Here is a 16,125-nt window from a genome sequence, read left to right as displayed (position 1 = left end):
GAGCAAGGAATCTCAGAATTGTCTAGGAAGCATGAATAGGCTGAACTATTAGGAACCATCCTTATTAAAATTAGCTTCTGTCACGCTTTGTTCATTGTTATTTGGTAAATGCCTTTCATGAAGATAAGAAGTAAATTTTAGGAAAATACATTTTCATACATTTGATAAACACAGTCACCCAAGCACTGATACTTTTCCTTTGGGGAATTCTTTTCAGAACCCTTTATAACTGTGTTGACTGTGTAAAACTCACTATTTAGGGATCTATTGACTGAACATAGACATTCAGGCACCAAAACACCATTGCTCACAGGAAACTACTGTCCACAGGAGAAGTTATTTTTGACTTTAGTCAAAATGAAGAAGTATGCAGCTTTTTAAAATATAGGTTTACGACAATCAGCTTATTTAGACACTTACCAAGTCTTCCATTGCTTCTTTCTATGACATTTTCCTACTGTGGCTACAGCAGTCCCTTAACAAAAGACCTGCTTTTGCTGCTGAGCAGAAGAAATCCCTCTTTCTAAAGCATGATTTTCCTAAATTTTAAAGTCTCCTAAAAAACGGTCAGGAATTTCTATAATTCTACAATTTAATTCTAAACATGTATTCTAATAAAACTAAATCATCACTAATGGGAATGTTCATTTGTCTCAACATCAAAAGGGTGGACACAGGAAAGTAGTCATGGTGTTAGTACCATGTGTCGCCACGTGCTGGTTGGTACCTGTCCCTATGGAGGGTGCTGACAATTACTTTTCTACTGCTGAGTTTTAGTTTGCTTGGTTTATTTATTTTAAAGATTTATTTTGTGTTTGTGGGTGTTTAGTGTGACTGTATACATATGTATCACATGCATACCTGATTCTGGCAGAGGCCCGGAGAGGGGTTAAGAGTCCCTGGAGCTGCAGTTAAAGCTGGTTGGGAGCCAGCATGTGTGTGCCAGGAATCAAATCCGGTTCTCTACAAGAGTAGCCAGTGCTCTGAACCACCGCACCATTTCTCCAGCCCATATTTCCTTAACTTTAAAGATTTGTTTGTATTTGTAAGTATGTGTATACAGGTGTGTTGTATGCGTTTCCCACATATTTGTAGTTGTTGGAATAAACCTGAAGATGTCCCATCCCCTGGGGCTGGAGTTACTCATGGCTGTGAGCCACCTGATGTGGGTGCCAGGAACAGAACTTAGACCTTTGAAAGAGCAGCAAGAGTTCCTGGCCTCTGAGGCACCTCTTCAGCTCCGACTCAGTTTTACCATATCTACTATAGAATATCATAAAATGATCCTCTTGTGTTATTTCTACATATAGCTAAGAAGTTACTAGTAATACTTATTTTGATAATAATTCTTAATTTATTAAGATAAAAAAGTTTATTTTAATGATCTTCTTTATGCTTATCAGCATTAAAAATTCATTTTTCTTCTTTCTTCTTATACTTTTTTAAGTATTATGGAGACCTTCACCCATACCTATCAAATGCTCTACCACTTCTCCCATTCTTCCACACTAACAAATCTCTTTTTAGCAAAAAGATTTGCATCATCTCCTGAATAGTAACAATTACACATGCATAATGATGTGTAATTATGACACATATGTGCATTTGGATATAGGTCACAACAAAGGTAAAATTAGGTACTAGATGGCTGTAGAAATGAACACTCTATGGATTGGAAATGATACGAAATTTTTTGAAAATAGTAAAACTTATTGGACTAGATGCTCAAGAAATGCACATGAGTGAAAACTCTTCGCATGGAGTTTATATTGAAATTAGACATAGCTGAAGTTGATGCTCCCTTGAGATCTTATAATGTATATCACACTCCCCTAAAATCCAGGCTAGTAGGTCCTAGGCTTGGGCCCAAACTTTCTCCAGAAGAATGACACTTCAACAGTTGGAATTTTATTCCTTAAATTCAGTAAACTCAGCTGGAGGGTTTAGCATAGTTGTTGAGGGTATAAACTCCTGTCTGTCATCTTTCCTGGAGCTCCAGCCACATTGAAGCTCACACTGTTGACAAGAGCACCCTTTGCCTTGTGTTGGCTTCTGCTGGATCCTCCCCATGGAAGGTGCTTCCTCCCACACCCCAGACTAAGGTCTGCCTACCTTTAAAAGTCCTGCCCAGTAAGCCTGTTCTCTACAAGCCCCTAAGGCTCTTCCCTTGTCTTGTCTTTCTCTCTAGGAGTTCTAAGACCTACGTTGATTCATACCATCAGAGCCTGAAAACGTGGTGCTCATTGGTGCTTCCTGTGGCCCTTCCCTTTTTCTACATCATGTTCTTTCTTTAAGTTCTTTCTTTTTTTTATTCTTGAGATAACAATTTAATTACAATGCACTCATTTTCCTCCTCTAAAGTTTAGTCTAAACCCTCTCATAGACCCTTCCCCACTCTCCTCCAAATTCATGGCCTCATTTTTTCATTAATTAGCATATATGTATGTATATTTGGAAAGAAACATACACATCTTAAACAAATAAATAGTAAAAAAAAATAACCTGTTGTCTTTAAATTCTTTTGAACATGTTTAAGACATACAAATGTTTAAATTAATAAACATTAATTTTGTTAGTCCATGTAATTTAATCTGTAATATACCTTACTTTTTCTGCTGGTTCATAACATTTGCTAGTAGTAAGTCAAAGCTCCCACTTCCATTCTTAAACAGAGGCCAACACTCATTGTGTTCAACATTAATACATTATGAAGTTACAGAGGACTGAAATATAGACTCCCACAAATCTTCCCTAAGAGAAGAACCCACTTGAGGGGTCTCTGCACTTCTGAACATGGTCTCAAGGATACACAGAAGTCACAACCATGCACCATGACCAACTTTATTGTTGCCGAACTGAAGGGGTGGACTGGAGAAACAGGAAGTGTTTTTAAGGCCAAGAGAGGTTGAGGGCTGGGCCTCCTGGTGGAATTCATGAGTTTGGATGGGGAGCAGATCTCTGCAGCTGTGTACCGTCCTTTGTGCCCAGACTCTTAGCACTCTTCCTCTTTGCAGTGGTAGGTGGTACCACCCCTGAGACAGCGGGGTTGTGGGTGGTGAACTATCCTGCGTCCAGCAGTGTTCGGAAGCCCTGGCCTTTGGGAGTGTGAAGAAGAGCTAGCTGAACAACAAATCCCATAAGAAGATGAGAAGGTTTTCAGACAGGGATCTGGACACTGGGGAGGTGGACATTTGGGAGCTTTTGGGAGCTCCTGAGGTTGTTGCCTCTGTTGTGACATCACTCAGCTAATGCTTCAGATCTGGAAGAAAAAGAACATACTGTTATGTCATAGATGGAGAAGTGTAGGGCACACTTCTCTGGAGTCCAGACCGTCAACGGAGGCAGCACTCACAACTTGGAGAAGCCTGTTCCAGGAGGAAAAACAGTATTTCTAAAGGGTTGGGCTTACTGGGAGTAAATTCTGGTGAGAACTCCTAAGAATTTGTCGATAATCAAATTTATAATTTGTCCCCCTCATATAAAAGAAAAATAAAATTTAACTTGCCGAACTAAGAGGACACTTTTTCCAAGGCTGATGTCTGCCATGATCAAGTGTAAAGAGCAACGATATGCCTGCTGTTTGGCTACTTGGTTCCCAGCCTCCGTTTTCTAAGCTGTGTGGTGTCCTATCTGCTGTTTCTTCTGCCTCTGGCCCCCACGGGCCTGGCCCGTGTTAGATCATTTCAGTGTTCTTGGCATGGATTTTCAGCCCTTCCCTTCTCCCTGCTACGAATCTTTCCTACCTGGTGTATTAGTTTGCTGGAGGGAAACTGGGGGATGCCAAGACTTCCTTAGCAAAGTCTGAAGGAGTGGCATTCAAGGGTCCCTTCACCCCAAAGCAGCCTTACCTTCAAGGAAGATGAGTAGGCAAGTCACCCCAGGAGAAGGCTGAGGTTTTGTGGGACCAGCACGGAAGGTGCTTTTTTATACATCCTCCAGTTGAAGCCTCCAGGCTACTTGTTATTGGAGGGCAGTCATGGAGTGGATGATCTATCCAGGTGTTTCATAATTACCAGGGCAGGATTTCTCATCTGTATACACCTGGGATGCATTTCAGAGGGAATTCCATGTAAGCTAGTGATGAAAAGGCTGAGGCCTGAGGCTGGCTTGTGTAGACATGAATATAGCACACAAATACTGGGAGGTGAGACAGGATGGGAGATTAGGAAAGGACTCCTGGATTTAATTTAGGATGGGAGAGGGAAGACGGCCTTCAGTCTGTGACCAGAGTCGGAGGAAGGCCCGGCTTGTCTATCTGCTGGCACCTATGACTGAACATTCAGCTCAGTGCCGTGTATTTTGTGGGATTTTCCTGGTTCTATCGTCTCATCAGTGCCCTAAGTCTTCTGCACTCAGATCTACAGCTGTCCCAGGTCACAGTGACCTAGATACATACCTTATCTCCTCTAGTAAACGGAGTGACAGATCCTTGTTATTATCACTTCTGCATTCCTAGAGCCTGATGCTGTTTCCAACACATGCCAAAAATGTTCATTAATGTTTGATGGAGGGCTCAATCTGCCCAATTTTAGAACGGAGCTTGTATCCCAGGGGAACAAAAGCAGGAAAATAAGACCCAGCTCATTCTCTTTGTAGCTAGATGTTCATTTTTATTGCCCTTTTGTGAACACCCTTTCCAAATCTGTGGGTGGACCTTGCCTGATGCAACAGACTGAGAGTAGGGAGGAGAGAAAACATTCACAAACGCCTTCTTCGAATACAAATGAGGATCTGTGTGTTGATCAAGACACCTCATGGAAAAGCCTTTTATAAAGCAAAAGTTTTTCTTCATCTTTTATGAAAATTGATATTATCCCATGTTTCCTTCCTTAGAGTGAGAATACTCTTCCTCACTTCCAGGTGTTTCCGTCTCAGAATCACTGTTGATGTGCACATGTCATTAAAAAGCGATGGTGAGCTTGGCATGTGCGCTGGGCCGCTGCCTCTAACCATCCCTAGAAAGCATGCTATAATGTAGACACAACTGACTAAGTGAGAAAAGATGAACTTTGATTGTAGGAGCAGTCTCCAAAGACCCCAAATCAGGTTGAGAACAAAGGTAAACATGATTGGGGTATGAGATATGGAATAAGGGTCCTAACCAGGGTAGAAAGCAGAGCAAAATAAGAAAAACAATTGCAGAGTGGGGTTATTGAAACTCATCTGTTCCTTCTGAGAAGGTGTTGGATGTAGGTTGGATGAAGGGAATTTAAAGTACTTGGGTCTGGTCTATGCCATCCCATACAAAGAGGGACGAGAAAGAGTGCGTCTGACTTATGGGGCCTTAGTGATTAAACATCTTCCCTCACTTCTGTGCCTTTCTTCCCCCTCAACCTTCTCAGGACCCAGAGAAGGTTCTGGCTGCTCCTCAGCATGATTCACGTGCACTGAACCATGGCGGGAAGGCAGCGTGAGTCTGACCCCAATGCACTGCTTCTCCTTCCCCCACCCCAGACCTGCAGCATGTCATTTCCCACTATGGAGATCGCACATACCACAAAGGCACTGATTTGCTATAGTCCTTATATTGAGCTGTTAGTTCTGTCTGATGTTTCTGCCATGACGACTCTGCCCAGGATGAATTAAATATAACTGCCTATTTTGTGTATTTTCTATCTTGTGCATCATCATACAAACCACCCCTAGAAGCACTGAGTGCAATCAGTTTTTATCACAGTGAGTCTTATCAACATGTAGGGTACTAGGGGATTGATTCTAGAAGGATTTTCACTTGCAGTAGAGGATATTGATCTAGGTTTGCCTAGTCACTAGGGAGCCTCTTCAGGTTGTTCTCTCTTCAAATGGACTTACACATCTATCTAATTGTACATCAGGACCCCAGGAATTTATTGTTTATAAATTTCAATTCTGCCTCTCACTCTAGTTGAGGTATCCAAGAGGAGAATGTCATAATTCGGTAGTAATTAAGTACCTACTATGAAAATGATGCAAGAAAGGACAGACCCCTATCTCATGCTTTAAAGAGTTCTAGAAAGAGACGGGATGCATTAGTGACACCGCATGGCACTGAAAGGGTGGGGGGATCAACGCAGCGGGCAAATGATGCTTGGATTTGAGAGTGTGATTAGTTATCACAAGTGTGCCTGATTAGGACGGCAGCGTCTGGAGATGTGGCTCTCATCACGGAGCCTAGTCTGGTGACAGGATCCCACCCCAAGAAGTGTCTCTTCATTCCTACGCATCCCCTGGGACCAGCAAATTTTCCTGAACAATAAGCACCTACAGATACTGAGCCTCAAATGAAGTTTCTCTGAATCTTACCTCTCTGTAGTTTTCTCTTTCCTTTTCTTTCTTTTCTTTCTGGTTCCCCGAATCTCCTAGATACTCCAGAAGTAACATCCCAAGTATATTTTAAATGTCTCTTTTATCTTGCTTTATTGTTTCATCCATAGTCCCCATAACTGATAAATAACCTTCTATCACATGGTGATGTCCACCACTCAAGGTCCTGCAATTGTGATCTTCATACTGTAACTTCAAGTCCTGACTCTGGTGCTTTAATTCATTATTTTCCATTGGCAGAATAAGTGGAATTAAGTTAGTACACACAGTGAACTTATTTCAGAATAAATCCTGTACATGTTTTCTTAGAAAGAAGGGCCAGGCCAAGTGATCTTCTGGACCCCTATTTTCCCTCCAGGTGGTATTGTGCTCAAGTCACCAATTATCCTGGTTTCCATTTTTATGAAAAAAAAACAAGTTTTTAATAAGCCTACAACATCATGAGGGCTGTTTTTAATACACTATTTCTATTAATTCTTTGAGAATTTATGCATGCATACTATGATAATATTTACTCCACACTCCTTGCTCTAAATCCTCCCAGATTCATTCCCAAAACCTACTTTCCCTACTCTTCCAAATTCATAACCCCCCAATCACCTGCTAAGTTAAAAAAGAGCAATCAACAAAGTCTGAAGGCCCAAAAGAGCCAGTATACTCAGAGATTATAATATAATACTAAATGACCATTTTTATATTTTCTGACTTTAATTTTAATTTCAAAATTTATATTTTATTTTATGTACTTGAGTGCTTTGCTTGCATGTCTCTGTCTGTACACCACTTGCATGCCTAGTTCCTGCAGAAATCAGAAGCAGTCATCAGATGCCCTGGAGTGATAGGTAGATCTGAGCCACCATGTGAGAATCAAACCCACTTCCTTCAGAGAAAGAAGCCAGTGCTCTTAACCACTCTGCTACCTCTCCAGCACCTACTTTTAATTATAAATCACATGAAAAAATACTATTTCAATATGCCGTTTTGTTTCATCGTTTCTCCTCCAGTCTCATCTCTCGCAGCCTCCCGTCCTCCCTGGCACACCTCAGAGCCTCCCTTGTACTTCCACATCACATGCACCCTGCAGCTCCGTCCACCAAGCACTTATTTTACTCTCATTTTGTCTACTAGGTTTTTGGGGCTTCAGTCACTTTTATACCCATTATAGTTATACATATATACATTGCAGACGAGGATCCATTTGTGAGAAGACAGCATGCAGCTTTTAACCTTTCATTTTGGGGGGAGGTACCTTGTTTAACATAAGACTTTTTAGATTCATCCGTATTCCTACAAGTTTCATGACTTCATGTCTTACAATGAGTAAAATTCCACTGTGTGCATGTGCTGGATTCCTATTTGTCTGTTGATGGGCCCCCAAGCTGGTTCCAGGTCCTTGATATTATGGACATAGTGGCAGTAAACAGATGCATAAACCTCTCTGTGACAGCATACAGGGCCTTTGGAGTAGGCGCTGGTGATATAGTAGTTTTTTGATGGAGAAGCCTTGTTAGCCAATTATCTTTAAGAGATGGGTCCAAGTTAAGGCGTGGCTTTCTGGGACCCAGAGAAAATGGGTGCATGGTCCAAGTGCGCTCTCTGTGTGATTGCTGTGGAGCACAATGATCTTGGACTTCTCATTCCTGTTCATGAGTTTTCCCCTTATAATAAATAAAACTACAATTGTTTTATCCTTTAGCTACCCTGGTTATTTCCAGAATCAAGCTAATTTCTACAGGTTTTATTTTTAATTTTTTGAGAAACATTCATATTAATTTCCATAATAGCTGTATCAGTTTACAGTACCACTACTAATGAATAAGGATTACTCCTTCTCTGAATCCTTGCTAACATTTATTATCTGTTTTCTTGATGATATCTATTCTTACTAGAATGAGATGAAATCACAAAATAATTTTAATTTACATTTCCCTGAAGGCTAGTGTGATGTTTGAATGAAAATGGATCCATAGGCTCATATATTTCAACGCTTAGTCCCCAGTTAGTGGAACTATTTGAAAAGGATTAGGAGGTGTGGCCTTTTTTAGAGTGGGTATGGTCTCATATAGAGAATGTGTGTCACTTGGAATGGACTTTGAGGTTACAAAAGCCCATGCCTGTCAGCCCAGTTTCTTTCTCTATCTGCTGCCTGGAATCAGGATGTACAGATCTCAACTATTGTTCCAACTCCCATGTGTGTCTGCCTTCTGTCATGACGTAAAACTATAAGCAAGTTCTTAATTAGATATTTTCTTTCATAAAAGTTTCCTTGGTCATGGTGTTTTTTTCTCAGCAATAGGATAATAATTAAGAGAAAAACTGGTATCATGAATGGTATCATGAATGACAGACCTGACTATGCTGTTTCAAGGTATATGAAAGTCGTTGGGACTCTAGTCTAGGAAAGCATTTGAATGTCTTAAGTAATGCTTGATAGACCATACCATAAGAGGATGAAAGAAAGTGATGCTGAGGGCAATTTGAATTATAGCAGCCTGGCTCAAGAGGTTTCAGCAGGAAAGAATATTAGGAGGTGGCCTAGAAACCATTCTTTTGATACTTTGGCAAAGAATGTGGCTGCTTTTTACACTTGTCCTAAGCAACTGCCTGGAGTTAAATTGAAGAGTTTTGAATTAATGACATTGCCAAAGGAGATTTCAAGACAGTCTAGTACTGACTGTGTCATGTGGTCTTAGTGATCAATGCTTTGCAGATCCACAATTAGAAGGAGCAGTCAGATGAAGAGAAATATAAAATATACAGTTGAAAAGAAAAGGGCACGAAGAAATATAAGATTGGATCCAAGTTCTGTGTTCTAGGAGATAATTTTTTTTTTTAAAAAAAAAAGGCCTAATTCAAAATGGAATAAAGGGAGTAGTGCTCTCAGGGCAAGACCTCACCCAACTAAGCTCCTAACTCATGAAAGGAATTAAGGAAAGTTTAAGCAGCAAAGGAAACCATCAAAACCAGAAAGCTTATGTAGATATAATTCAAGGAAAGTGCTGGTTTCCAGACCCAGGAGACAATAGAATTTGGAAAGCTTTGGCCATGTGGTCCAAGATTTAAGGATGCTAGAGTAACAGGTTGTGGAATTGTCCTTCATGACTAAGAAAAACCATCAAGGCCAGGTATGTTGTAGGGGAGTCCCTTCATAGAGTTCAGAGAAGCCATTTTTTTCAAGTTGTAAAAGTGAAGCCTGGATTGCATTGCTTACTCCAAGATGTTCGAGATGCCAGGGCCATTAGATGCCTGTCAAGGACAGCTGCAAACAAGGTGTGGAGCCAGCACGATAGAAGGAAAAATGCTGTGGTCAACACAGCTGGAAGGAGTGGGAGACCTGAAGAATGCTCTGACATCAGACATGGAGATGCAGAATTTGGAGTTTTCCCTGCTAGATTTCATTCCTGACTTAGTCCAATATTTCCCCTCTATGCTCCTTTTCCTCTCTTTTGGAATGGTAATGTGTCTTTTGTGATAGTGTATGTCAGAAATGTCTGCTTTGTTTTTTGCATTTGCTTTCATAGGGATTACAGTTAAGAGATTTCCATGAGTCTCAGAAGAATTGTTAGACTTTGAAACAGTTTTAAGACTGAAAGACCATGGGGACTTTTGAATACATTTTTGCTTTATCATATGGCTGCAAATATTTTGGGATCAGGAAGTGGAATTTGTTGGTTTAAATGAGAATGCCTACATAGGTTTGTATATTTGAATACTTTGTCTCCTTTTAGTGGAACCGTTTGACAAGGATTAGGAGGTGCAACTTTGTTGGAGCAGGTGTGGCCACTGGGATGGACTTTTAGATTTTAAAAGCCAGGTCCAGTTTCCCTGTCTCGGCCTGTTATCTGTGAATCAGTTATAAAGCTCTCAGCTACTGCTCCAGCAGCCATACCTGTCTACTTCCTATCATGATGATCACGGAGCACCCTCTAAAACTGCAAGCAAGTTCTCATTAATTTCTTTTGTAACAGTTGCCTTGGTCAGGATGTCTCTTCACAGCAATAGAACAGTAACTAAGACAACCTGAGATGTTGGGCAGTTTACAAAACACTTAATAGTCATTTCGTTTCTTCCCTTAAGAAGAGAAAAAGTGGCATTTTGAACAAAGATATTTGATATGGTTGACATGGAGAAATAGCAGTCAAAAGTAATTTCCTTCAAGAAGATTCAAAGATTGGGCTTAATAGACAAGGTCTGTAAGCTGTCCAACAAAATTATAATTAAACTGATGCTGAAAACAGTGCTTAGAGGCAAACAAGGATGTAATAATATCCATCAAAATTATCAAAAAAAGTAGAAATTCTTTTTCAAATAATAACCAGATATTCTAACATTCACAAATAAAATATCTGAAATCAAATTTTATAAGGGCTCAACATACATTTGAACTTCTGTTAAAAACAGTTGCACATGAGATAAATAAACAGAGATTGAAAATTCAAGAAAAGAAAAGGAAGTGTGAAAAACAGAGGTTAAAGTCTTGACAAAAACTTAGGATGTAAGTCCACAAATGTGTATGTGTACAAAAAGAGGATTGAAAAATAGAAAAAAAATCAATAAAAAGATGAAAAATCTGCCAAATCTTATTATAAAATTAAATCTATTCACAATTGGACAAATATCACAGGTCAATGGATCATAGGTCTGGGGGTACTCCTAAGAGATAGCTCCGTATCATAGCTCCTTCACATATGACTCAGGGGGCATCAAAGAAGATGGTGCTGAAAGTCTTCAATGAAATACCTTTCTTAGAAATGGCTGCTGTGGGATAATGCTCTTGTATATTGGAAAGATTTGTCGCTCATATTCGTTTAATAAAACGCTGACTGGCCAGTAGCCAGGCAGGACGTATAGGCAGGGCAACCAGACTAGGAGAATTCTGGAAAGAAGAGAGGCAGAAACACTGTTGTCATCTAGAAGCAGAGGAAACAAAATGAGAATGCCTTAATGACAAAAGGTACCAAGTTACCTGGCTAAACATGGAAAAGAATTATGGGTTAATTTAAGTTGTAAGAGAACAATAGGCCAAGCAGTTTATAATCAATATAAGCCTCTGTGTGTTTATTTGGGACTGAATGATTGTGGGACCGGGTGGGACAGAAACTTCCATCTACAAATGACTGAATTAACATGGCAGGAATAATTGCAACATCAGTGGACTTGTTAACATGAAGGAAAGAAACTTTTGTGGGGTCTCACCCATAGGCAAAGAACTTCAGACAACTGCAAACTGCTGAGAGAAAGAGAATTAGCCTCTCCTAGGGAGTGGTCAGCCATGAAACCACATACACACAAACAGCAAACATTCTCAGCAGGCTTTATTTATTTGTATTTGTATGCACAAATATTTATGAATATAACATATAATCAAATAAAGGAGGTTATCAGCCTGAGATTGTGGGAGGCATAAGAGAGGTTCAAGGGATGACAAGTGGGAGGGTCTGGAGGGCAGAAAAGTGAGTCAAAAATAATGCAACTCTATTTTAATTAAAAATATTAAAAAATAAATTTTTTTAAAATTAAGAAATTCAAGTTGAGATAAGCACAGAAATATTAACAATGATATGTATCTCAGTATAATATGGAAAAATTAAAAAAGGAATTTTGAAGAGAAAAAGGTCAGGACAGCAACTTTAAGGCCATACCAAAAATATTTATAGCTGCTTTCCTCATCAAAATGTGTGGACTGTAGAGGCATTGGGGTAGTTTGAATAAGAATGTCCCTATAGGTTCATATATCTAAATGCTTAGGTGTAATACTGTTTAAAAGGATTAAAAGTTGTGGCCTTGTAGGAGGAAATATGCCATGGAGAATAGGCTTTGGGGTTTCAAGAAGCTCAAGCCAGGGCCAGTATCTTCTCTTCTTGCTGCCTATGGATCAGGATGTAGAACTCTCAGCTCCTTCTCCAGCACCATCTCTGCCTGTGTTCTGCCATGCTTCTTGCCATGATGATAATAATGATTTAAACCTCTGAAACTGTACATCAACCCCCAAGTCAATGCTTTCCTTTATAGGAGTTGCCATGGTCATGATGTCTCAATGAACAGCAATAGAACACTGAGAAATTCAGGCACGATAATTTTAAAATGTTGAAAACCAAATAAACAAGAACGTCTGAAAGATTTAAAAAGCACCACCACAAACATTAAAAAAGCAAAGCCAGAGCATCTGATAGAAGAACATTGAAATTCAAGAAATAAAACCATAGATTTATATATATATTGCTCTTTCAGAAATCTGACTTTAGTTCCTAGTACCCACACTGGTATCTCACTATTATCTGTAACTCTAGCTACAGGGAATTTGATGCCACTGGCCTTCTAGGGCACACACACACACACACACACACACACACACACACACACACACACTTAAAAATAAAGTTAGATGTAAAAAGAAATTGTTAATTTACCAAGGAATAGTAATAGGGCAAATATAAAAGAATAAAATTGAGATCCTTCAGTAAATTAGCTCAAGTTGGATTCACTCCCACCAATTGGATGAAATCCAGTCACTATCTGGGTTAAAATAAAAACCATGTGAACTTCCTTAACCAGTGTCTTGCTAGCCTGGCTTGGGTCATGGCATGGTCTTTTTGCGAAAGGAAATTGCCTTGCTGGGTTATTTTCACTTTGCTTGCTTGTTTCTTTGTGCGACACCAAGAATATTCTTTTCCAACAATAATTCGTCCTCAAACACTTGTTGTCAAAGTGAATTCAGAGAGAGCAAACTTTTGTGTGTGTGTGTGTGTGTGTGTGTGTGCATGCATGTGTGTGTGTGCCTCCAAGAGACGAAGCTTAAATCAATAAATAACCTTTTCAGAAGGACTCATTCAAAAAAAAAAAAAGAATCTGAGAAGTTTAAACAATAAACCTCTAAGGGGGAAAAAATCTTTATGATCTTATTGTAGCTTATGACCTTGTTTTTCCTGGAACTTAATTCTTAAATAGACACATATCACTGCTCTTTGTGGATTTCCTTGTCTCAGAGAGTAAAAACACCTCTTCATGAGAGTATCCTGTCTCAACTGGAATATTACTTCCCTTCTAGGAAATGTAAATAACCCTTGTTTCGTCTTGTTTGGCTTGACTTGCTGTTTATAAGTTCAGTATCTTTAGTAATCAAGGAAATGAAAAATAAAACCACCTTGAGATTTTATTTTATCCAATCAGAATGGTTAATATATATATAAAATTTTAAAAATATATTAAATTAAATATACTAAAATAAATAAATTTACTTAATTAACTTAAAATAATTTTCACATTTTAAATTAGATATAACTAAATGTATACATATATTAAGAAGGGAACAAATGCAGGGATAGATCCAGCAATACCACTCTTGGGAATATACCCAAGAGAGGCCCTATCATACAACAAAAGTATATGCTCAACTATGTTCATGGCAGCATTGTTTGTAATAGCCAGAACCTGGAAACAACCTAGATGCCCTTCAACGGAAGAATGGATGAAGAAAGTATGGAATATATACATATTAGAGTATTACTCAGCAGTAAAAAACAAGGACTTCTTGAATTTTGCATACAAATGGATGGAAATAGAAAACACTATCCTGAGTGAGGTAAGCCAGACCCAAAAAGAGGAACATGGGATGTACTCACTCATATTTGGTTTCTAGCCGAGTTTGCTTTCTATTGGTGTGATAAAACACTGACCAAAATCAACTTGGAGTGGAAAAGGTTTGTTTCACTTTACAAGTTAAGGTCCGTCCTTGGGGGAAGCCAAAGCAGGAACCGAAATGGGAACCTGTATGCAGGAACCGGAGCAGATATCAACGAGGATTATTGCCTACTGGCTTGCTCTCCAGGTTCATGTCTAGCTGTCTTACACCATCCGAGACTGCCTGCCCAGCGGTGACACTGCCCACAATAGGTTGGGTCCTTCCACATCCATCATCAGTCAAGAAAATATCCTACATACTTGAGTGCAGGCCAATCTGTGGGAGACATTTTCTCAACTGAGATATCTCTCCTCTTCCCAGATGACTCTAACCAGCATACCATGGAAACAAACAAAACCTACTTAAAATTGGGGAGTGAAACCAAATAGCTGTCAAAAGAAGGAATACAAATGACTGAGAATTCTGTTTTAAGTTCAGTATCTTTAGTAATCAAGGAAATGAAAAATAAAACCACCTTGAGATTTTATTTTATCCAATCAGAATGGTTAATATATATATAAAATTTTAAAAATATATTAAATTAAATATACTAAAATAAATAAATTTACTTAATTAACTTAAAATAATTTTCACATTTTAAATTAGATATAACTAAATGTATACATATATTAAGAAGGGAACAAATGCAGGGATAGATATGAATAAAGCTAAATAGTCACCTGCTGTTGCTAAGAATACAAACTGGAACAGTCCCTATGAGAATCAATATGGAAGGGTCTCAAAAAGCTAGATATAGAAATAAAAACATACAATCTAGCTACACCACTCTTGAGCGTATATCTAGAGGAGACTTAAATCTGACTACAGAGATGCCTGCTAATCCATATATATAAAAACAGCATAGCATTGGTATAAAAAGTCACACCGATTAATGGAATCAAATAAAAACCCAAGTATAAATCCACATACCTATGGATCCTTGATTTTTGACAAAGAAGCCAAAATTATACAGGAGGAGGAAAAAAGCATCTTCAACATAACTGGGTGTCAACATGTAGAAGAATGGAAATAGATCCATATCTTTCCTCATACACAAAACTCAAGTAAAATTGAATCAAAGACTAAATCCAGTTACACTGAACCTAATAGAAGAGAAAGTGGGGAATAGCCTTGGAAATATCGGCACAAGAAAGAACTTCCTGAATAGAACTCCCATAGCACAGACACTAAGATTGACAGTTAATAAACAGGACCCCATGAAACTGAAAAGCTTTTGCGAGGCAAAAAAAAACAAAAAAAAAAAAAACAAAAAACAGTGTAAATAGGACAAAACAACAGTCAAAGAATGGGAAAAGATCTTCACCAATTCCACATCGGACACAGGGCTGATCTCCCAAATACACAAAGAACTCAAGAAACTAGACATCAACAAACAAACAAACAAACAAAACAAATAATCCAATTTAAAAATAGGGTTCAGACCTAAACAGAGAAATCTCAACAGAAAAATCTCTAATGACAGAAAGACCCTTAAAGAAATGTTCAGAGAAATGCCAATAAAAACTCTTGAGATCCCATCTTATACCTGTCAGAATGGAAAAAAAAACAGACATGTTTCTTCTTATGTGTAGGTGCTAACTTTGAATATTTCTATATGTGTGCCTAGACTGGAAAATCCATAGAAGGTAGGAAACAAGTAAATGAAGTAGGAAGTGATGTCAAGGGAAAGAGGGTAGAATGTAGCTGATATAAAGAAAGAATGACTAATAATGGATCATTAAATGGTTAAATGGGGTGAGGTGAGAAGACAAGGTAGAGGAGGAAACATGGGGCATGGGGTGATTAAAACTAATGTTAAAATCATGAAAAAATATAGACATAAACTAATAGAAAAGACTTCCTGAAATATACTCATATAGATAGATAAAAGGAGTTTAAATAAATACCCTATTACAGGGAGCATTGCCTCCTCCAGATACCACAAGCTGTCAAATCAAGAAGCCCAGTGCCAGAAATGTGTTATCTCTCTTTCAGTTAGTGGTCAGTGTAGCCCACAGACCACCTCCTCCCCACAAATGGCAGAGAGATGCCATTGATCTTGGGTACCCTCCATGGTAAAAGGTTATTGAAATTTCAAAAGGCTGGACATGTCTGCAGTGTCCCAGACCAAGGCCCCTTTA

The 16,125-nt window shown here is 38.8% G+C and overlaps 1 protein-coding gene across 1 annotated transcript; it reads right to left on the bottom strand.

Moving 5' to 3' along the window:
* Nucleotides 1-2,992: 2,992 nt before the first annotated feature.
* Lce6a (late cornified envelope 6A) lies at nt 2,993-3,238 on the bottom strand. Its single transcript, XM_075979089.1, has one exon. The coding sequence runs from the start codon at nt 3,236-3,238 to the stop codon at nt 2,993-2,995; it is 246 nt and encodes an 81-aa protein (XP_075835204.1).
* Between the last annotated feature and the right edge of the window lie 12,887 nt (nt 3,239-16,125).

The sequence above is a fragment of the Microtus pennsylvanicus genome, chromosome 7 (genome assembly GCF_037038515.1).
Source record: "Microtus pennsylvanicus isolate mMicPen1 chromosome 7, mMicPen1.hap1, whole genome shotgun sequence".
Taxonomy (NCBI): Eukaryota; Metazoa; Chordata; class Mammalia; order Rodentia; family Cricetidae; genus Microtus; species Microtus pennsylvanicus.
This window is presented reverse-complemented; position numbering and strand designations above follow the sequence as displayed.

Coding starts and splice junctions, on each gene's coding strand:
- Lce6a (XM_075979089.1), bottom strand. CDS start 3,238: ATGTCACAACAGAGGCAACAACCTCAGGAGCTCCCAAAAGCTCCCAAA.